This window comes from Salvelinus alpinus, chromosome 8 (genome assembly GCF_045679555.1).
Source record: "Salvelinus alpinus chromosome 8, SLU_Salpinus.1, whole genome shotgun sequence".
In the NCBI taxonomy this organism is placed as follows: Eukaryota; Metazoa; Chordata; class Actinopteri; order Salmoniformes; family Salmonidae; genus Salvelinus; species Salvelinus alpinus.
Genome location: NC_092093.1, coordinates 63,579,922 through 63,600,745, shown reverse-complemented (window position 1 = coordinate 63,600,745; position 20,824 = coordinate 63,579,922). Strand labels below are relative to the sequence as shown.

At 43.6% G+C, this 20,824-nt stretch overlaps 3 protein-coding genes across 7 annotated transcripts; 2 read left to right on the top strand and 1 right to left on the bottom strand.

The window, feature by feature from the left end:
- Window positions 1–229: 229 nt before the first annotated feature.
- On the bottom strand, window positions 230–4,820 carry usp12a (ubiquitin specific peptidase 12a). 2 transcript variants are annotated; one of them, XM_071414558.1, is made up of 10 exons: window positions 4,657–4,819; window positions 4,220–4,402; window positions 3,084–3,164; window positions 2,713–2,926; window positions 2,341–2,576; window positions 2,076–2,152; window positions 1,872–1,955; window positions 1,558–1,755; window positions 1,390–1,468; window positions 230–1,113 (listed from the first exon to the last, which is right to left on the bottom strand). In XM_071414558.1, the coding sequence occupies exons 2-10, from the start codon at window positions 4,265–4,267 to the stop codon at window positions 1,012–1,014; spliced, it is 1,119 nt and encodes a 372-aa protein (XP_071270659.1). In that variant the 5' UTR covers window positions 4,268–4,402; window positions 4,657–4,819; the 3' UTR covers window positions 230–1,011. The 2 variants fall into 2 exon arrangements, with proteins under 2 accessions (XP_071270659.1, XP_071270658.1); XM_071414557.1 differs by having other exon boundaries at window positions 4,220–4,820.
- Window positions 4,821–4,941: 121 nt separating this feature from the next.
- rpl21 (ribosomal protein L21) lies at window positions 4,942–8,775 on the top strand. 2 transcript variants are annotated; one of them, XM_071414564.1, is made up of 6 exons: window positions 4,942–5,111; window positions 5,878–5,956; window positions 6,162–6,223; window positions 7,527–7,639; window positions 8,120–8,270; window positions 8,651–8,775. In XM_071414564.1, exons 2-6 carry the CDS (start codon window positions 5,890–5,892, stop codon window positions 8,738–8,740), a joined length of 483 nt encoding a protein of 160 aa, XP_071270665.1. In that variant the 5' UTR covers window positions 4,942–5,111; window positions 5,878–5,889; the 3' UTR covers window positions 8,741–8,775. The 2 variants fall into 2 exon arrangements, with proteins under 2 accessions (XP_071270665.1, XP_071270664.1); XM_071414563.1 differs by having other exon boundaries at window positions 5,012–5,111; window positions 5,885–5,956.
- A 150-nt stretch (window positions 8,776–8,925) lies between these two features.
- LOC139583454 (putative nuclease HARBI1) lies at window positions 8,926–16,102 on the top strand. Of its 3 annotated transcripts, XM_071414560.1 has the most exons (10): window positions 8,926–13,124; window positions 13,206–13,382; window positions 13,473–13,534; window positions 13,617–13,703; window positions 13,791–14,074; window positions 14,154–14,189; window positions 14,288–14,842; window positions 14,912–15,027; window positions 15,124–15,235; window positions 15,330–16,102. In XM_071414560.1, exons 7-10 carry the CDS (start codon window positions 14,371–14,373, stop codon window positions 15,698–15,700), a joined length of 1,071 nt encoding a protein of 356 aa, XP_071270661.1. In that variant the 5' UTR covers window positions 8,926–13,124; window positions 13,206–13,382; window positions 13,473–13,534; window positions 13,617–13,703; window positions 13,791–14,074; window positions 14,154–14,189; window positions 14,288–14,370; the 3' UTR covers window positions 15,701–16,102. The 3 variants fall into 3 exon arrangements, with proteins under 3 accessions (XP_071270661.1, XP_071270662.1, XP_071270660.1); XM_071414561.1 differs by having other exon boundaries at window positions 13,791–13,832; window positions 13,901–14,842; XM_071414559.1 differs by having other exon boundaries at window positions 13,791–14,842.
- Window positions 16,103–20,824: the final 4,722 nt, after the last annotated feature.

Below are 20,824 nucleotides of genomic sequence, written 5' to 3'. Positions count from 1 at the left end.
TAGCCACGTTTTTGTTAAGGCAACCGTGGGTGGGCAGGGCTGCTTACATAGGCAGCATCATGACTGGAGGTGTGAATTAAATAAAAATACACTGCTGTTGTGCTGTTGCAGTATGAACCTGTAGAGACCAGGTAGAACCACTGAGGGGCAGTGCTGAGACAGGATGAGTCATCAGTGTGCACCTGGGGGAGAGGAACCAGTCTATGAAAGTAGAACACACACTCTCAGCCTGTATCTATTATCTTTTATTAAATTTTTCTTTAAAACAGAAAATGACCATTTCACAACAGGCCGTCTCGAGCAAACCCTCACATAAACCTTGCCAACACCTACAAAACGGTATCAAAAGTGCACCATAGTGACAATACATAATCTTCTCAAGGTCTTATATTTTTTTCCTATGATAATATCATCTTATTCTCCTCATATTTATACAAATACCACTCTGTGCACGGTAGAAATACACAACCCAAGTGTCCCACACTTGGAACACTCACCTCCCCACATGCAGTCAACTGGTCTGCTCTGACTAGGCCCCAGCCAGGCACCAAAGCAGAGTTGCAGTCTGAGGGAGTGTGCAGACGCCTGGCCGCTATTACAACACATGAATCATTAAATACCCACTCACCCCACCCAAACCCCCATGCTATAACCATCGCCTCAGTCACACAACCTCTGTACAACCGTCATTAAACAGCTTTCCAACTCACAAAACTTTGATACAACGTCCACTGAACCTTTGACAACTCCCTGTAGCAGCATCTCCAGCCTAAGTGACAGGGTGGGGGAGGAAGGAGGGAGGTAGGAGTGGGATGGGGGAGGTAGGAGGAAGGGGGAGGAAGTGGGGAGGGAGGTAGGAGGGAGGGGTGGTGGAGGTGGGAGGAAGGGAGGGTAGGGGGGACTGAGGCTGAGCTTCAGTAGGTGTGTGACACCACAGAGCGGTTTACACTAGTATGGTCCACTAGTATGATCCTCCACTCCACTGAGAGGTACTGTCCTCTTCAGGGCCAGTCAGTCTCTTGACTGATAGAATAGGATGTAGCCTGACTCAGAGTTCTTTGAGATCTCAGAGGTGAGGCCGTAGAACTCCTCTATGGCCTGGGCGTCTATCTTCTGCAGAGGGAAGGAGAGACAACACGGGTCAATGGGGTCACACAAAACACAAGGGCGCACCCATGCATGTTCACACACACGTTTTGTTCTTCCATCCTCGTGGGGACCTAACCCTAATCCCTAACCCCTAAACTTAAAATAGCCTTTGTCCACGTGGACATGGAAAATGTCCCCACAAGGGAGAGTTTTTATTTGTTTTACAATCCTTGTGGAACTTTTGGGGATTTGAAGTCCCCACAAGGATAGAAGAACCAACCTACACATACAATATCTTACCTCTACAATGTCGTCATCAAACAGCAGCCAGAAGTCGTGACTCTTCACAATGGCAATGTAGTGTCCTCGGTTTGGACCACTGAAAACAAGACGAGGAAGTCAGCAACACACTCACAACCTTAAGGGTCAGTTAGAATACTTTTAGACAACCTAGTAAACAACACTGACCTCCCACAATGCACCACGACGGCAACCAGGTCATAGAGCCTCTCGGGATTGGTTGCGTCTCCTGAGGTGTTGAAGAGGCGGAGCTCCAGAGGGAAGACGACGCGATAGGACAGCTTGGTGTAACGCTGCAGCTGCTCCATGTACTTGAACCTCTTCAGGTGTAGAGCCAGGATCATAGGCAGCTTCTTCACACGCATTCTGGGGGGAGGAGTCAATTACAGTGGACACACAACCTCACACAGCGATAAACACGGTCATCAAAGAATAATACTTTTGTTTACTTTTACAATGAACACAACACTGCCAACACCGACCTTTTGTGTGCCTCCTGTTTACTTCTACATTCTTCACAGTAGTACTTATACTCACTGCAGAGAGTCTCTGTGTTACTAAACCCCCTGGAGTGAGAAACGGAGAGAAGGAGAGGGAGGGGTCAGAGTACTTGGAGTCACACGGAGCAAGAAGCAATACACAGGTCAGTCAGTATGTAATGTGTTATTGTAGTCAGGTGTTCTTACCTGAGACAGTGTGTGATGGAGGTGTTCTGTTCCACATCCACTGACAGGTCCAGGAAGTCTTCATCTTTGCTGCTGATCTGTAGGGAGAAAACAGCATGACTAGAGTCAGATAAAAACTTAATTTTGTCCATCTTCGTGCCAACAGAATTTGAGCCTTCTCTCTACAGCGTATCACCGACATGCATTGCATCCTGCTGACCACAACAACAACAGGGACATCACTAGTTGATGTGGGCGAGGGGCTTCAGACTCAGACGGTGTATACCGTTTCACAGGTGAGACAGCGCGTCTCGTTGGTGAGGGTTCCCTGGAAGATCTCGTGGACCCAGGTGGAGGGAGGCGGGGCGTTGCTGTTGTTGTTCTGGGAGTCGAGCGAGCCATTGGCCAGGCGGCCGTTGGTCTTGTCCTGCTTCCTCTCCTCCTGCAGCAGGTCAGCGATGGTGTTGAGCAGGTAGTTCAGGAACTCATGGGCATCCTGTTGCATGTAGTTGTCAAACAGCTCTGCAGAGAAAGATGGAGAGGAGAGGACCAGAGGAGGTGGGTAGGGTACAGGGGAGAGGGTCAACCTCAAGGGAAACAGGGGAGAGAGGGTCTGTCCCCCCCATCCCGAACTACAAGCATACCGTCTCCCGCTCACCATTCTCCTTGCGTAGGCGCGTGATGAACTTCTTGGGTGGTATGACTCCCACCTTCCTCTTCTGGTTGGCGATACTGTGGAACAGGTCGGCCAGGCAGGTCAGCAGGTTCTCCTTGCGTCGGGGCTGGCTGCGGTACGCCAAGATCTTCTCCCGGAACGGACGGCAGAAGTACAGCGCCTGCAGCACCGAGTTACAGTAGCACGTGTTCCCAAACTGGGGGCCAAATACAAGGACAGATACAAAGAGTAAGGCAAAGAGCTGGACACACAGGCGCACACACACACTATAACCGTCTGCATGGATAAGGCACATGTGATCTGTAACAAAGATTATGCAGACATGTGCATGTGAACTTCGCACTCTCACTTACATTGACCAATCCGAAGTAGTGCTCGTTGACAGGGAACTGCTCTGAGCCAATCTCTTTCTCCAGAGCGGAGGCATTGGCGCCCTGTAATACAAAGTACTGATATTTTTGGCATAGGTCGATGGGAGTGTGTACCAATCAATAGTTCCAAATGGAATTTCATATCAAATGCCAATAGCTGTCAGTGGGAGGGGGGGCAGAACGACTGTGTCATTCTTTGTTAATGGAACATGACCCTAACCATCAGAGGCTGTGAAAATGCACAGCAACTAGGATTTCCTGAGTAGGTCTACATGGACAGAGGTTGGGTTTGATCGTAAAAAATGAAATAAACTAAATGTATGATCCAAATGAATGACGTCTGTCTGACAGGTTTGCCAAACTTAAGTAGTCATCTTTGTAAACTGGGAACAATATGACAGTCAGTCAGTCTTGTCTAGCAGCTGATCATGTCGTCATCTGCTGTGTTCCAGAAATAGCTCGCGCTTCGGAAGAATTCAGAAAAGGGGGTTTACAGGAAGACAACTCACTATATCGTCAGTCACAATGCTATATCTTACTAACTACTGTAACTATCTGGAAATGTTGGCTAGCTAAATTAGCATTCACATACAGGAAAAGCACAACTGTGAACATAACTTTGTTAGGTTTGACATTGATCGTGGAGTTGAGTAAAATCAGCTAACAATTACGGAGTTATGTTGATTTAGTATTCAAATTGTGTCCAGTGTTGACATGCGTTGACCTCCACACTGCTTTACTGCAAAATGAACGTGCAAGCTAGCTAGCCTCGGTAACTAGTTAACGTTACAGTGCCAGGTGCTGAAGCCGCAGAACTATGCAGTGCCGTCACAGTGCGGGAGGAGATAAACATCACTAATTAATGCAAGATCATACATAAACAGCTCACTAATATAACAAATTAAAGGCCTACGACATTAGGTATCATAGCTAGCAATAGAACGTAAGACAAAAACAATGTCGTGTCAGTGAAGCCAGGAAAACTGACTGGGTAGCAACAGAAAAGCAGACGATTTTAACCATCTTCCATGTCACGCAAGATGGTAATAACACAACCACAGTTGTCGTGCCACCCTCTCATCACTTTGCAATGTGTTTAGTAGATGCCATTTACTCACCATGGTACAAAAAGAGGCAAATTTGGAAACTGTCATTAGGATTTCCATTCGCCCAGCGACATCTTCCACCCAATCACCGCGAGGAGGACTCCCTTGTGACAGGGCACACTGGACGGGCGATGGGAGCTCCGCTAGGTCTTAGAGGGTCATGTCTGGAAGCGATCCATCTTTTGTTAAATTAACCTCAGAGTAAGGAGAATGCGGTAAAGGTTTGGAAAATATGTAGTTAGCTAAAATGCAACAACAACAAAAAATCTACTTTTACGTTAATTTGACAAAAGCTAGATCCCTTCTAGCCGTGACCGTTTTAGATAACCTCCATCCGATGTCCATGTTCTGTGGCGTACATAATATAACATTCACAAATATGCCCACATGAGCAATTCTGGACACACAGCTGTGTAGAAAATGACGACTGTAATTAATGTCAAACTCACTGAAACTTTGATCAGGCTTTTTAGACGAGAATCCAATGTACTTGTCTATAACTAGCTGTCACGGGCAGCAGTTCATCAATCAATTATTTCCATAATGTACAAGCACAACAAAATCTGCATTATTTTGACAAAAATTAATCAGATGAGTCGTTCAGCAGTTCACTGACATGTACTGGTTATAGGACGCTTCACAGTGCCTCAACATTCCAATAGGAAAGGAAGTTAGCTATTATCTGATCTGAAATCATTTAATAAATTGTACCAATGGAGCTTAGTCATTAAGGTAGATAACCAAAACTGGACTTAGATCAGCACAGAGGGGAAACAAATTATTCTACCCCAGCATGTTTGTTCAGGCAATAGGAAGGCCATGCTTAAATCTATTTTAGAAGGAGGAGTTTCGGGTCCTTTATTCTCTCTTTCCGCCGTACCCGCCATCTTGCGAGCTACCGGGGGTAAGATGTGCTCTGCATTTAAAGACCGTAAACTTATAAAATGTCGTTTTAAATGCATATGAAGACATTGACATAAGTATGTTAAAACATACTCTATATTTGAGGCGAGAATCCATCCTTTAAAGACCGTATGTGTGGCATATAGTGACACGATTTGTTAATGGGGTAACAGCGTGGCTGCTGTTAGGCCCCATGCGGGCCTAACCACTTGCGTTCGCAGGATTTGTTATTTCTTAGGCACAATGGCATACACAGTCGGAAAATTTGACATGCAAAATAACTTAACTTTGGTGCAACGTAGCAGTTAACTTAATTGTCAATCTGGGAAAATGAAGCGGTATTGGACTGAGTTTGCGAGCTAGGTAACGTTAGACTTCAATAGCTAACGTTCGTTTTTTGGCGTTGTATTTTTGACTGACGTTTCCATGTTTTGCGTGTCCCCTTATTGTTAGTACTGGTATGGATCTTATAATAATCACTAGCTATGATTTGGAGAACATTGTTTTTCTTTGCAGTGAAATTCACTTTGTCACAACAGGTTGCAGGCTAACGTTAATCAGACTATTGGTAATTTAGTTACATAGCATAGATGCATAGGGTGGGGTTAAACTAAGTTTTTGTATCTGACAGCATTACACCCATTGACTGTACTAAACCCTAGTATACAAAGTCCTAAACCACTCTTGTAACCATACATTTAACAGCAATGAAGAATTCCTACTTTGCCATTGGGTTTATCTAACATTTGAATGTCCATGTTTTCAAGTAATCAGGCATCATGACGAACACAAGAGGCAAGAGGAGGGGGACGAGGTACATGTTCAGCAGGGCCTTCCGCAAGCATGGTGAGTTCATATCAGAAAGACTGAAGATATACTGAAATGTCTCGTTAGGTCACTACAATTTCTGAGTTATTTAAAATAAAGAACTCGAGATTAGGGGTGTTACTGGCATGATCCACAGCTGAGTAGCCCTCATTAGTTACTCCAAGCCCATTTTAGATTTGTTGTTTTGGTTGGTTGTGAAGAATCAATGTACTTTGTTCCTCAGGTCCCATTCCCCTGTCCACGTACATGCGTATCTACAGGAAGGGCGATATCGTTGACATCAAGGTAGGGTTTGTTCCACCTTTTCCAGGTTTCACTAACCAGGTTTCCATCTATCCATTTCATGCTGATGAATTGCCTGACTGAAAGTCACCACCAGGCTGACACCAAACAATTTTATAAATGCAGACACAATTTGTTCGTTCTATAGGGTGGGATCTTTTTGTGTCAAATAAATAATGCAAAAAATGACAGTGGGAACATGTTAGTGCGCATATATTGTTATAATAACTCATATCGAAGTACATTTGTAGTCATGCAATGATATGGTGTGGACCTCCCACTACGATTCGGAAACCATGCAGTTTATTAGGCTACAGATTAAATACGTTTTTGATTAACTTCACAGGGTGGTGGATGTGCACGGTGATGAGCTTGATGCTTCTCTCCAATATATTATCCAGGGTCTTATTCTGGTGACATGATTGATGCTTGGCTGCCATTTGACAAATACATACAAATGGCATCGCTTTAATCTATAATAATCTCATAATTTAGATAGTTTCAGGTTGGCTACCTGAGTTGTTGGTTAAAGATAGTGGTCACATTTGCTATATAATGCAACAGGTTTTGTGACATTGAGAAGGCAATGGAAACACATTTAACTTGTATTTTTCATTTGGTACATGGGAATTTAACGGCATGTTATGTGCACTACGTCATCAAATAAAGTCAGTTTGATGGAAACACATCTTAACCAAAAACGCAATCCCATTTTCACTTTGCCACCTGGGCTGTCCTATGTCCTACGTGGTCATTCACGTGGGGGACAGTATTTGTACTTTATCACCCCGGCCAAGCATCTACCGTATGTTTTAACTTGGGTTGTTGGAGAAACGCACACACAAAGAATCCCCGCAATTGCAGGTCATGGCATAGCACAAGTTCCAGCAAAATTAAGGCTGTATAGAATTTCAAAGACATTAAAATACGTTTCACAACACATTGTGTGCCCTCGGGCCACTACTCTACTACCACATATCTACAACACAAAGTCTGTAGGTGTGTCCCTGCTGTACCATAAGGTGTATTTTATATTTTCCCAGATTTTATTGCTTGCGATACTTGACGTGGAATAGAGTTCCATGTAGTACTATGTGCCTCCCGTAGTCTGTTCTGGACTTGGGGACTAAAGAGACCTCTGATGCGCCTTTTCATGCAAGTTTTTGAATATTCACATGAAAATTGGTTGCAAATTGGATGGAAACCTGGCTATTGGTAGTGACTGCAGCGTAACTACATGAGTTATATTTTGCTTTTATTTTGGACTTCACCAAAACCCAACTAAGATTGTGAATGTCTCCTCCAGGGTACAGGTACCATCCAGAAAGGAATGCCTCACAAGTGCTACCACGGCAAGACGGGCAGAGTCTACAACATAACCCAACATGCTGTCGGCATCATTGTCAACAAGCAGGTCAAGTAAGTACGGCGATGTATGGTGGATTGGTCAGTTTCGGTTTCTTTTCCAGCTTGGCCGAGTTTTAGGTCTTTCATAAAGGAAATTGATGTGCCCTGCCGGTATCTTTGTAATGGAAGGTTGACGTTGCAGAAGTATGATTGCTGCCTATCTGAAAACCCCACCTTCACTTTGCCACCTGGGCTGTCCTATGTCCTAAGTGGTCATTCACGTGGGGGACAGTATTTGTACTTCAGCACCCCGGCCAAGCACCTACCGTATGTTTGAACTTGGGTTGTTGGAGACACACACAAAAAAACGCAATTGCAGGTCATGGCATAACACAAGTCTTTCACCATTTGGAAGCGTTATGTTTTCTGATAAGTCAGGGTCTCAATTACGCTGCTTACATCCATCTTGTGACCAGTAGCCTTTTGTATATTGTGCTGACCACATCCCTGATTTATTTCCAAGCTGAAAACGGTCTCCCCGTCTCTCTGTAGGGGTAAGATCCTGGCCAAGAGGATCAACGTACGTATTGAGCACGTGAAGCACTCTAAGAGCAGGGACAGCTTCCTGCAGCGCGTCAAGGAGAACGAGAAGAGGAAAGTGGAGGCCAAGCAGAAGGGCACCTGGGTCGAGCTGAAACGGCAGGTATGGAGAGCACATTTACCTGGGCCATTGTCAGTAGTGTTTTAACGGGCTGTACATCCTATAGCTCTCTAGGACCAGCCTTGTTGGTACCTATTCTACGTAATTGAACATTCCAGATAGTTTGAAGATATAGAAAGGACATCAACACATCTAGTGGATTGTTTTGATTGTTTGATGCATTCTGTAATGGTAATTCAGCCATGTCCTCATTTCTGATAGTCCTTTGAATTGTTCACCCACATGTAAAATGTATGCACACATGACTAAGTCGCTTTGGATAAAAGCCTGCTAAATGGCTATTTTTATTGAACTTTTAATTATTTTTTATTTATAGTGGCATCTCATCTGTGCGTTTGTCCTTTCCTCATCTCCCCCTGCAGCCCACTGCTCCCCGTGATGCCCGCTTTGTCAGCACCAAGGGCAATGAGCCCCAGCTGCTGGAGCCCATCCCCTATGAGTTCATGGCATAACTATGCTGACCAAAATAAAACTGTTTCTGCACAGATTTATGTGAACTTGAGTCTCTTATGTACACTAACATGCAGGGATGTTGGTAACTTCTGTGTCTAAAACTACCTAATGGAAAAGGACATGGTTTCAGGGCAGGGGGAGAACTGACCCGTGTGATACCTTGAGTTATGTAGGTGCTGTCCAGGGAGACTTATGTTGCTGCTGTCGTTCAATGATTGTCTTTCATTGATCACTCGTAGGGAAGTGAAATGCGATTTCTATTTCACCGGCAAACTGAGAACTACAAGCACAGCAGTCTCAAAGTATACGCACAGCTTTTACTCAACCCACTTCAGGCACTCTACACTTGCATTTGAGTTGACATTAATGTGAAGTGTTTTGACACTTTAAATGTGAGTGCTGTCCATTGTCAAAAAATAAAGAACATCTGGATGTATGTTGATTTTAAAATGGATTGGTTGTGTTGCAAATATGTCAATGTTCAAGGTGGACTTTTTCAAAATGTACACTTCTGAACTTTGTCTTAACTGTACTTCCTGGAAATAACTGCTTGTACACCAATCAGGCCAGCAGGTGGCAATGTGCCTTCCTCTATAGAAGCTGCAGTATTGGTTTGGGAAACAACATTCCCTTGACTGATCCTTGGATTACTTATTGTTATGGATCCCCATTCGCTACTCTTCCTGGGATCCAGCAAAATTAAGGCTGTATACAATTTAAAAACATTACAACACATTGTGTGCCCTCAGGCTATTATTCTAATACCACATCTACAACAGGCTGTACATGTCTCCACAGTCCCCGCTGTTCCAGAAGGTGTATTTTCTTTAGCTTTTTTAAAATCAGATCTTACTGCTTGTATGAGTTACTTGATGTGGAATAGCTTTCCATGTAGTACGTGTCATTGTTTCATAGTACAGATTGAATGCCCTGGCTCCTATAAACATGCCAATGGTCATAAACTGCTACTGAGAATACATCTGAAAAAGCTATACCCTGTAAATGTTTGTGTACTATCAGATTTAGATGCATTTGAGAGCAGTGTTTGACCTGTTCAGTGAACCCTTAAATGCCTTTCAAGTACAATCACAACACAGGCTGGTGTTCAGTCTTTAGTGTAAAGTACATCCAAGTGTTACATCTCTTTTCTGGTGGTGTGACCATGCACCCATGCCTGTCATGTGGTACTGTTTGACTGTGTACTTTGTGTGTGTAGGGAGGAGGGACTACCCCTGTCCTATCTTGACTTGTGCTGTTTAATCAGCAGAGCCTGAATGGCTGACTGGGTATCTGACATATGTTATCGCATCCTACCTCAGTTCTTTACCCAATATTTACTCCAATTAGGACCAGTTTACTGAGATAGTAGCAGCAGCTGGGAGAGAGAACTGACACTATCAGGTAATGAGCCATATCGTGAATGTATATGAAAATGTATCACTTTCTTTAATGAAATGTCATGCTTGATGAGTTGTTTATCTGAATATCGTTCTAGTTCTGTGGTATGTCCTGTGTCGTTGCATTTTTGAAAATGCCTCTATTTCCCTCCGATTCTTTTAAAATGCAGCCAATTTCTGATATTTTTTTTCCACTAATGGTCTTTTGACCAATCAGATCTGTTGCCCATAATTGGGCAAATGATATGAATTTGTCTGCCTGTGTAAATGCAGCCTATTAGTGTTAGAATTCCCATTGGTGGGATACTATCCCCCATAAAGACCTCAAACCTACAGCCCCTGTTACCCCTGGCTGTCTCCATAAAGGCAGAAGATAACTGGTGGAACAAGTGTCCAACAAGCTGAATGAATACAATCTGGGGTTACACCCAAAATCAATGTGATCAATCAGTAGCGGACATCCAAATCCCTGGTTATTGATCAGTATAGACTGCGTTGAGGCCTGAGTGCTTAGATAACTGCCTATGGTGTCGGGCACCTACCTTTTCACCTATGGAGCTTCCTTTAAACATAGTGATATCTGTACCGTCAACAAGGATATGACAGAAGGAAACTGTGTGAATCTGCTCTCACTGACAGAATGGGCCTTCATCTGGAGCGCTGACTCATGTGAGTTACTGATTGAAGGAGGAAAAAGTAAACAGTCTGAGAGGAAAAGAGGGAGGAGAGAGAGAAAGGAGGGGTGGTGTGGAACGGGACTTGTGGATATATGCCATGGATCACTATGGGCTCCTTAATCACACACGTTCGACACACAGATTGAGGCTGTCAACTCAGCCAGCAGCCCAGAGCAGCCATATCGACCTTGTGTGTCACACATTAACCACACACACCACTGGTGGAGGGAGGAGAGCAGAAGCTGTATGGGATGATAATAACGACAGACATCAGACTATGTCTCTCTCTTTCTATTCACAATGTTTCCATGAGTTCATGTTGTTCTCACACACTTGTCAACCCTTCTTGTTTCACCTCTCTGTTTTTCTTTGTCTCTGGCCTGATTAGAGTCTGATTAAAACTGCTGAAGGACTGCCAGTGAGTAAATGAAGGGTGTATTTGTGTCCGTAATGTGAGTGGGAGTGTGTGGTATGTGTGTGTGTTTTCGTTTGGGGGTGGACAATAGAGCTAGGAAATCCCAGGCCAAACACAGAACACACTGTATCTCTCTGGGGAATAGGTGGACAGATAGGGTCTTTCTTCCCCCCTGTACTTGTCAGTAGTGGTTATCAGTGAAGACCATGGTCATATACAGAACTAGGGTTATTGATCCTGCCAGTGGAGGGATTGGGCCAGTGTGACCGGACAGGGAGAGGTTGATAACGGTGGCGGGTGACCTGAAGCGTGGGAGGGAGCAGAGGTAACACCCTGGAGTTCTTAATAGGCCTCATTCAGAGAAGTCAGACAAAGGTTTCTCACCAGATCATGGGAAAATGACACATGCATGGTAGTTGGTCTCAAGTCTTTAGGAAATGGACATACCATATTGTATTGAAGATTTTATGTTTTGTTTTCACAATTAAGTATCCTTATGGAAACATATTACATTGTTAATCTAAGTCTACATAAAAAGCAGTGTCATAGTTGGGAGTAGGTTGAACGGTCTTCATAATTGCATGACTCAGTCTTGTGGGTTAAAGAGGATCACAATGGGAGAGAGTAGGAGAATGAAGACTGGGTTTTGACTGTAAATCCCAGTATGGAGCTGGTTGATAAGACCACGATTAGGGCTGTAATTTCCATGTGCGTTTGATGACTAAAGACGGACAGTCACTTAGCTCATACTACAAATGCACACAGACAGAAGATAGCGATGCACAGTGTCAGGAGCCTGGATAACAATATTAAAGCCTGCAATCAGTCAGAGAAAGGTAAGTTCAAGGACCCGAATCACAACAACTGCTGGCTAGTCTACTCAATTTACCAATAACATCATTTAGATCTAGAAAATCAGAGCCAGAAACCCAAACACATCCATTTGCAAGAGAGGCTATTTTGGCTGCGTTCAGTCAAGCAGCCCAATTCTGATACTTTTCCACTAATTGGTCTTTTGACCAATCACATCAGGTCTTTTCACAGCAGGTCTTTTTCAGAGCTAGTCTGATTGGTCAAAATACCAATTAGTGAAAATTGGGCTGCCTGTGTACACACTAATTGAAAGGAAAACCCCAAACTCACAGACACTAGGGGCCTGTTGCACAAAAGTAGAATTAAGACATCCGGGATAAATGACTCAGCTGAGCTCAATGAAGCCAAAACATGTGCGTCCAGGCTTAATTGGTTGCACAAAGACCAAGCCAGGATGAGCAGACACGGATTCATTAAGCCAGGTGAAACCAATCCTGGATAGGTGCGCGCTCACGGCTCACTCAAATAGACCCCGCCACAGATCACAGATTAACTGATTTACCATGGCAACTAGAGCCGCGTACTTTTCCCCGTCGGAAGCACAAATCCTCATGGAGGCATACGAGGAGGTAAAATATATAATTAAGAAGAAAGGCAACACCGCCACAGTGATAAAGCAAAGAGAAAAAGCGTGGCAAAGTATTGCAGACCGCCTGAATGCGTAAGTAGTGCACAATTACACACTCACCGCTCCGCTGAAACATCACAATTACAATTCAAATATTTAATTCACATCTCCAAAAATGCAGTTGTACTGTAATTATGAAACGGTTAAATTTTTAATTGAAATGCACTGCAGATATGAGTGAAATTGTGTAAAGTAACTCCATCACACTGTATAAAGCTATGATACATTTTTTGATATTTTTACTGAAAACAAGACAAAAATACCAAGTAATTTTTTGCAGTGTGACTCCATTAAATGTGTGTGTGTGTGTGTGTGTGTGTAGATTAAACATGAACGGGCCAAAACGGACATGGCAGCAGGTCAAAATCAAATACAAGAACATTCTGCAGAATGGTATGGTCCCTGACTAATATTTAACAAAGCACAAGCATATATTGTACCCAGAAGGTGCCTGCTCACACATTGTTGTTTTAGCAGTGAAAAAGAATACCCACAGACAAGGCACGGGTGGTGGGTCACCAAAGGCTGACCTTACCCCAGCAGAGGACATGGCCTTGGAGCTAAATAAAGGCAGGCCCGTCTTAGAGGGGATCCCTGGGGGGAAAGAGACGAGCATAGGTTCCTCCCAAGATGCCACCCGCTTCATTCAAGGTATGTCCTTCCATCTCTACATGGGATACAACCACATTCATATTGAATCAATTTGGACTGTCTGACTTTGGTTTACCTATTGCCTTGCAGTGTCTGGCAGCACTGTGTTCCTGTTAGAGCCACCAGCACAAGCACCAGACGATGCTGATCCAGTGAGTACTCCATCAAAGGCATACTGTAGGCCTGGCATGTCTTGTCTACTAGCTTCAATATGAATCCGATTAAATGTGATAGGGTGAAGGCCCCAGTGCAGCAGCAACAGCACATGATGGAGACGATGATGAGGAGGAGACCATCTCTCTGGATTCCAGAAGGCATGAGGTATCATGTTAAGACTGTGAAAGTACTATTTACTCTACAATGGTGAGGAGTCCTCATCAAAATCAAAAAATCTAATTTCTTTTACAGGACCCAGATGCTATACAGTGGGAAAACCAGCCTGGCAACATAGTGCGTATTAATAAAAGGACACCACATCCTGCCAAATTCCAGCTGCGCTAATTGTATTGTGTTCACAGAGCTCACAAGCTATCAGAAAGTTGTATGGCAACCACCTCCGGCGCCAAATAGAACTGGCAGACATAGACATTCAGTACAAGAAGAAAAAGATGGAAAATCTTGCACTGGAGTCCGAAATAAAAAAGAGGACAATTAGGAAACTGGACCTTGAAATAAAAAAACTTGAGAGGGAGGTGAGATATGCCTTCAATGTACACTGTATGCTAACTGTAACACAAATGTATTAATCATTATTTTTCTTTCCTCCCCCAGCTCCAAGAAGATGACACAGCTCAAAATAAAAATTAGGTATATTCTCGTAAAGTCAAGTGAGCCATGACATATGAGCTCTTATTGTGAGCACACAGGACGGTGGCATCTTTCTAAGGTTTTTTTTATTTTCCCAGCAATCAGTACAACCAAGTCATCGTTATAAGGCATCGCCCTCTTTTGCCCACCCCCCCAGCACCAGGTGTGGCCACTAGCCTATATGAAGGCCCAAAATTGTGTGTTCCTTTCTGCTCTGACAATGGCATGCCCATTCGTGCGAGATGTGGTGGATGAAGAAGCACTTGTGCTGAGGAGAGCCTTCAGGCGAGAAAGGGTCTTCAGGGACCGGTTGGACCCACTGGCCTTCCCTGATGACCATCTATATGAAAGATACAGGTTTTCTGCAGATGGCATCAGGTATCTATGCAGACTACTGGGTCCCAGGATTAAGCACCGCACTGCACGGAGCCATGCACTGAGTGTGGAGCAAATGGTTTGTGTGGCCTTGCGCTTTTTTGCTAGTGGAGCCTTCCTGTACTCAGTGGGGGATGCAGAACAGCTGAACAAGGCCACAATTTGCCGCACAATAAGGAGTGTGTGTCTGGCTATCAAAGCATTAGCAGATGTCTTCATCTCCTTCCCTGGCCACAGAAGACTCTGTGACATCAAAGAGGAGTTCTATAGGACTGCAGGTAAGAGGATCTACAAATTACAGGACAACTGTTAACACATAGTAGGATACTCATTACTTTGTGTGACAGGTTTCCCCAATGTCATTGGTGCAGTGGACTGCACACACATAAGGATAAAAGCCCCCTCAGGTGCCCATGAGGCCGATTTTGTGAATAGGAAATCCTTTCACAGCATTAATGTTCAGGTGAACATAACTTTTTGATATTGTCCATTGACGAACACTCTGCATTGCCAGTGATGTGCATTGATTGGTGTAATATTCCTCATCTTATGATTTCAGATGGTCTGCAATGCTGACTGTGTGATCAGCAATGTTGTGGCAAAATGGCCTGGCTCAGTCCATGACTCCAGAATCTTTCGGGCCTCTGAAAGCTATCAGTGCCTATCACAAGGTAAGCCACACAACCCCTATTTATAACCATCATGGCTGTGTCAAGAATATCACTGTGTTTATGAGGTAGTAATGATGAGATTTTGTGTTGACAGGTGAATTCTCTGGTGTGTTGCTGGGAGACAGGGGGTATGGCTGCCAGCCTTTTCTCCTGACACCTTTCACAGACCCCCAGGAAGCACAGCAGGCCTACAACCATGCCCATGCCAGGACCAGGGCCAGAGTTGAAATGACCTTTGGCCTCCTGAAGGCACGCTTTCACTGCCTTCACAAATTAAGGGTCAGCCCTGTTAGGGCATGTGATATTACTGTGGCTTGTGCTGTCCTCCACAATGTGGCCTGCCTGAGGAAGGAGAGGGCCCCCAGAGTGCCACCAGCCATGGACTGGGACAATCCGGCAATCTTCCCTGATGACGACAGTGGTCGGCTGCTGAGGGACCAATATGTGTTGAATTATTTTAGTTAGTATGTGTGCTTTCAATTTTGGTTAAATATGTCCTGCGGTGGCAGAGGAATTTGGGTTTTTTTGGGTTCGTTTTTTGACGAATTTGGCCTCTTATGATGTTTGTGCGGTATACTGTGTGTAATACAAGGCTGCAGGGAGGCTACTGCATCCATTCATTTGTCTGTTCAGTTGATGTGTATGGATTTGTCCTGCATTTATTTTAGTGTGCAGACATGCAGGGTGTGTTATATACAGACCTTTGAATGTGTATGTATCATTTTGTATAATATGCTTGGATTCTGTGCTTTCCATCTTGTAGAGTCACTGTGACTTCAGTTTCGAAAGGAGCTGATGGTTTACCTGCTTTGTTTTGTCCTTATTCAATAAAGGAACATAATGTTACACATTGTGTTTTTATATTCATATGGAATGTGTATTTGTTTATATGACAGAGTACTAGGGCCACACTGAAGAAAAAGGATAAAGTCATACATTTATGAGGCTGGTTCTTTCTGCAGAAAAGCTACATATTGTTTTTACAGTTTTGATACTTATGACAATGTGATACTTAATATTCTGGCACATCAGCATGTCTTTGTTTATGAAACCATACTGAAGTACAATTTCACGAAATGCCCCACATCTGTCATTTTAACAACTGTCCTCCTTTAAAACAACTGGTTACAATATTATGACTTGTGTTTTTTTCCCCTCTGTGGCCCTAATATTCTATCATTTTATATATAGCCTTATAGTCTATGGGAAACTGTAAATTATCTAATGATAGCAACATCATCTAAAAATCATTTTTTATCCAAAATCATTGAAATTAATGATCACAAACGTTTAAATAATAACAGTGGGTCTAGTTATATGTGATAACAATGTATAGTGAGCAGTGAAATAACTATTGGTTTCCATTTGTGGTGACTGCTGACTGACATTAGGGATGAGATTAAATAGATCCTGGAATTTAGCCTGGTCTGGAGCAGGCTAGCTCCACAGAATAAATCTCCATGGTAATTTATACCATAACATATCCTCCTGCCCCCTATCCATCTTTAGTGCAACCGGATTACGGATCAATTGAGCCAGGATCACCAAGATATCCTGGCTTAATCCCTTATCCTAGTTTTGTGCAACAGGCCCCAGGCCTTCCATGGAATGAGTTTGAAACCCCTGCAGACACTCCTCGTCACAACCCTGTATAGGCTGTTCATAGAGATAGAGGACTGTGCCATTAAAGCAGGGGTGTCAAACTCGTTGAAAGGAGGGCCGAGTGTCTGCAGTTTAAAAATAAATCTATAATAATTAAGACCTAAACAACCAGGGGAGGGGAGTTTCTTACTAATTAGTGACTTCAATCAAGTACAAGGGTGGAGCAAAAACCTGCAGACACTTGGCTCACCTTGGAATGAGTTTGACACATATGTGTTATAGCGTGTGTGACAGCATGGGCAGCACCATTGAGGCTATAACCCATAGGAATTCCCACCCAGTTGACTACTTTAAAATGGTGGAAACATGCAAGCCCTCAATGGCAATGTCCATGCTAAGACCGGTTATATCCATGATGAGTCCTTTCTCTATCAGGCTGTTTGCATCGATTCACAACAAGTCACTGTTCCTAACTTCCTCCAAACAGGAACGAACTAATGTCAAATGTAGGGTGATGAGTGAATAAAATCACAAAGCATCTGTCCAATATTCATTTATTAAACATCAATATTTCGCCAAAATAATGAAAATACTTATTAGACTACCGAGACAAACATTTGCTTTCCATTTAGTTAACTTTCCATTGCGTCAATTGAAACACCCCTGTATTATCCAATAGTGGTATCGCCCAATAAAATATATCCTCAGGTGTGTCAATCCATGTAGTGTGGTAAATGACCTGCTCTCGGTTTTGTTAGAGGTGGGTCTTTACCAAAACACTGTCATCTTTACCACCTATACAATTCAAATGGGGGAAAGGATACAAGTCCCAAAAAAGTTTGATTTGTTATTTTGTCAACTGCGAAGCCACCTTCAATAAATCTTGGAAATTAGATGCCCATCTTTGTAAGCACACAGGTTTGGTGTGTTTATATCTGTCCTGCCCAGCTATAGCCTCTTTCAACAGATGGTCCCAAAGAGATCAGATCCTAGCTCCTAGGGCTTGAAATTCACATTTCTGTTAGATCAGGCAAAGACTGGACATCCAATTTTTTTTTTACTGATAGATGAAAGTTAATGTGTCTGGAGGTCAGAAACACATGGGTATTATAGTGTTTGTTACAGAGAGGAATCCACGATGTTGATGTTTCTCTTCCACAGAAACCCTTCTCACTTAAACTGTGATGAGCTTCTGGATCCGCTACCGGCTCACCATACACGGGCTGAGCCACAGTGGAGAGAAACCATACACGTGAGTGTGAAGCTTCACTATCCTAAAGGGCAATGGTTCACTTCACTGTCAATGACTGGTTTGTTTGAGGCTGGATGGCGGATCTTTCATTCTACAATACTACATTGTTGCCTTTCCAAGCCATTTGTCAAGACAACCAGTTGGCTAAAGCAAAGCAGTAGGTTGGCTCCGAGGCTAGGGTTTAGTTCTGAATGTGTTTGAACCAGAAATGTTACTGAATGGACTTGAGTAGTAGCCTAACTCACTGTGACACTTCCAGTCTACCAGTTTTGAGTGGGTGAAGGAAAAGTGACGGCCATATCAGAAAATGACAAACATGGGTCCTACTGCACAAGATTGAAAACGCACAACTGCTGCCCTTTCAGTGAAGATGACACACACACTGGCCTCTACGAGGGTCTTTAGGCTCTACCACATCAACCTGTATGTCTGAGCTCTGACCCTTTCTCATAGGTGTAACTTTTAGGGCTGTAAGAGAATTTGCTACTTTTTGTCCCAAGTTATGTTTGGGACAAATACAACAAATTACAGAGTACCACTCTCCATATTTTTAAACATAGTGGTGGCTGCATGTTCTGGGTGTGTGTGTAGTGGTTAAGGACTGGAGAGTTTTCAGGATATATATTTTTTTAAATGGAGTTCAGCACAGGCAAAATCCTAGAGGAAAACCTGGTTCAGCCTGCTTTCCACCAAACACAGGGATATGAATTCACCTTTCAGCAGGACAATAACCTAAAAACCCAAAGCTGAATCTACACTGGCGTTCCTTACCCAAGATCACAGTGAATGTTCCTGAGTGGCCGAGTTAGTGTTTACTTGAAGATCTGTGGCAAGACTAAGACCTGAAAATGGTTGTCTAGCAATGATCAACAACCAATTTGACAGTTTGAAAAGAATAATGGGCAAATATGCACAATCCAGGTGTGGAAAGCTCTTAGATTTACCCAGAAGGACTAACAGCTGTAATTGCTGCCAAAGGTGGTTCTACAAAGTATTGACTCAGGTGTGAATACTTAAGTAAATTAGATGTCTGTATTTAATTTTCAATATTTTGCTGAATTGTCTAAATATGTGTTCACTCTGTCATTGTGTGTAGATGGACATGGGATCTATTTAAGTAATTTGGAATTCAGGCTGTAACACTGGAATAAGTCAAGGGGTAGGAATACTTTCTGAAGACACTGTACCTATATGGTCACTGTTGGGACAGCGTTGTCGATTCCCATATTAATGAATCCGATGACTGATGTGGTAAACTCCCGAATGCCGTTGGATGAATCCCGGAACATATTCCAGTCTGGGCTAGCAAAACAGTCCTGTACCTTCATCGGACCACTCCCCTATTGAAAACAGTCCTGTACCTTCATCGGACCACTCCCCTATTGAAAACAGTCCTGTACCTTCATCGGACCACTCCCCTACTGAAAACAGTCCTGTACCTTCATCGGACCACTCCCCTATTGAAAACAGTCCTGTACCTTCATCGGACCACTCCCCTATTGAAAACAGTCCTGTACCTTCATCGGACCACTCCCCTATTGAAAACAGTCCTGTACCTTCATCGGACCACTCCCCTATTGAAAACAGTCCTGTACCTTCATCGGACCACTCCCCTATTGAAAACAGTCCTGTACCTTCATCGGACCACTCCCCTATTGAAAACAGTCCTGTACCTTCATCGGACCACTCCCCTATTGAAAACAGTCCTGTACCTTCATCGGACCACTCCCCTATTGAAAACAGTCCTGTACCTTCATCGGACCACTCCCCTATTGAAAACAGTCCTGTACCTTCATCGGACCACTCCCCTATTGAAAACAGTCCTGTACCTTCATCGGACCACTCCCCTATTGAAAACAGTCCTGTACCTTCATCGGACCACTCCCCTATTGAACGCGTCACTGGTACAACCTTTTTGAGTTTTTGCTTGTAAGCAGGAATCGGGAGGATAGAATTACGGTCCGATTTTCCAAATGGAGGGTAGCGGAGAACTTTGTATGCATCTCTGTGTGGAGTCAAGGTGCTCTAGAGTTTTTATCCCTTTAGTCGCACAGCTGAACTGCTGGTAGAAATGAGGTAAAACAGATTTGAGTTTCCCTGCATCAAAATCACCGGCAACTAGGAGAGCTTCCTAGATGAGCATTTTCTTGTTTGCTTGTGGCCCTGTGCAACTCGTTGAGTGCCGTGTTAGTGCCAGCGTTGGTTTGTGGTGGTAAATGGACAGCTACGCAAAATACAAACTCTTGGTTAATAGTGTGGTCTACAGTTTGAGGTATTCTAACTCAAGTGGGCAGAACCTTGAGACTTCCTTAATATTAGAGATTGCACACCAGCTGTTAAACACACCTTCACCCTTGATCTTACCGGACTCTGCCGTTCTGTCCTGCTGGTGCATAGAAAAAAACTGCTAGGTTTCTATTATTCATGTCCTTGTTCAGTCATGACTCCGAGAACCATAGTATATTAATTCTTAATGTCCCGTTGATAGGATAGTCTCAAACGGAGCTCATCCAGTTTATTTTCCAGCGATTGCACATTAGGTAAGAGGGTAGTGGCGATTTTTATTAATTCGCCGACATAGTCTTACCAGGGTGCTCTCACGCCGGCCTCTATAGCGCAGTATTCCCCTTCTATGAGTGTTGGGGATTAGGGCCTGGTCTGGGAACGATGCCAATCGCCACCTCTATTAGTGATAGCTGTTCTGATGTCCAGAAGCTCTTTTCAGTCATGGGAAA

Bases quoted from the DNA above. Each gene is read 5' to 3' on its own strand.
- usp12a (XM_071414557.1), bottom strand. From the start codon at position 4,267: ATGGAAATCCTAATGACAGTTTCCAAATTTGCCTCTTTTTGTACCATG. The intron at 1,956-2,075 runs GTAAGAACACCT...TTCTCACTCCAG, and splicing joins TCCATCACACACTGTCTCAG to GGGGTTTAGTAACACAGAGA. The intron at 1,756-1,871 runs GTCGGTGTTGGC...TCCTCCCCCCAG, and splicing joins AAACAGGAGGCACACAAAAG to AATGCGTGTGAAGAAGCTGC.
- LOC139583454 (XM_071414561.1), top strand. From the start codon at position 14,371: ATGAAGGCCCAAAATTGTGTGTTCCTTTCTGCTCTGACAATGGCATGC. The intron at 14,843-14,911 runs GTAAGAGGATCT...TTTGTGTGACAG, and splicing joins GGAGTTCTATAGGACTGCAG to GTTTCCCCAATGTCATTGGT. The intron at 15,028-15,123 runs GTGAACATAACT...TTATGATTTCAG, and splicing joins TTCACAGCATTAATGTTCAG to ATGGTCTGCAATGCTGACTG.
- rpl21 (XM_071414563.1), top strand. From the start codon at position 5,027: ATGCTTAAATCTATTTTAGAAGGAGGAGTTTCGGGTCCTTTATTCTCT. The intron at 5,112-5,884 runs GTAAGATGTGCT...TCAAGTAATCAG, and splicing joins CATCTTGCGAGCTACCGGGG to GCATCATGACGAACACAAGA. The intron at 7,640-8,119 runs GTAAGTACGGCG...GTCTCTCTGTAG, and splicing joins ATTGTCAACAAGCAGGTCAA to GGGTAAGATCCTGGCCAAGA.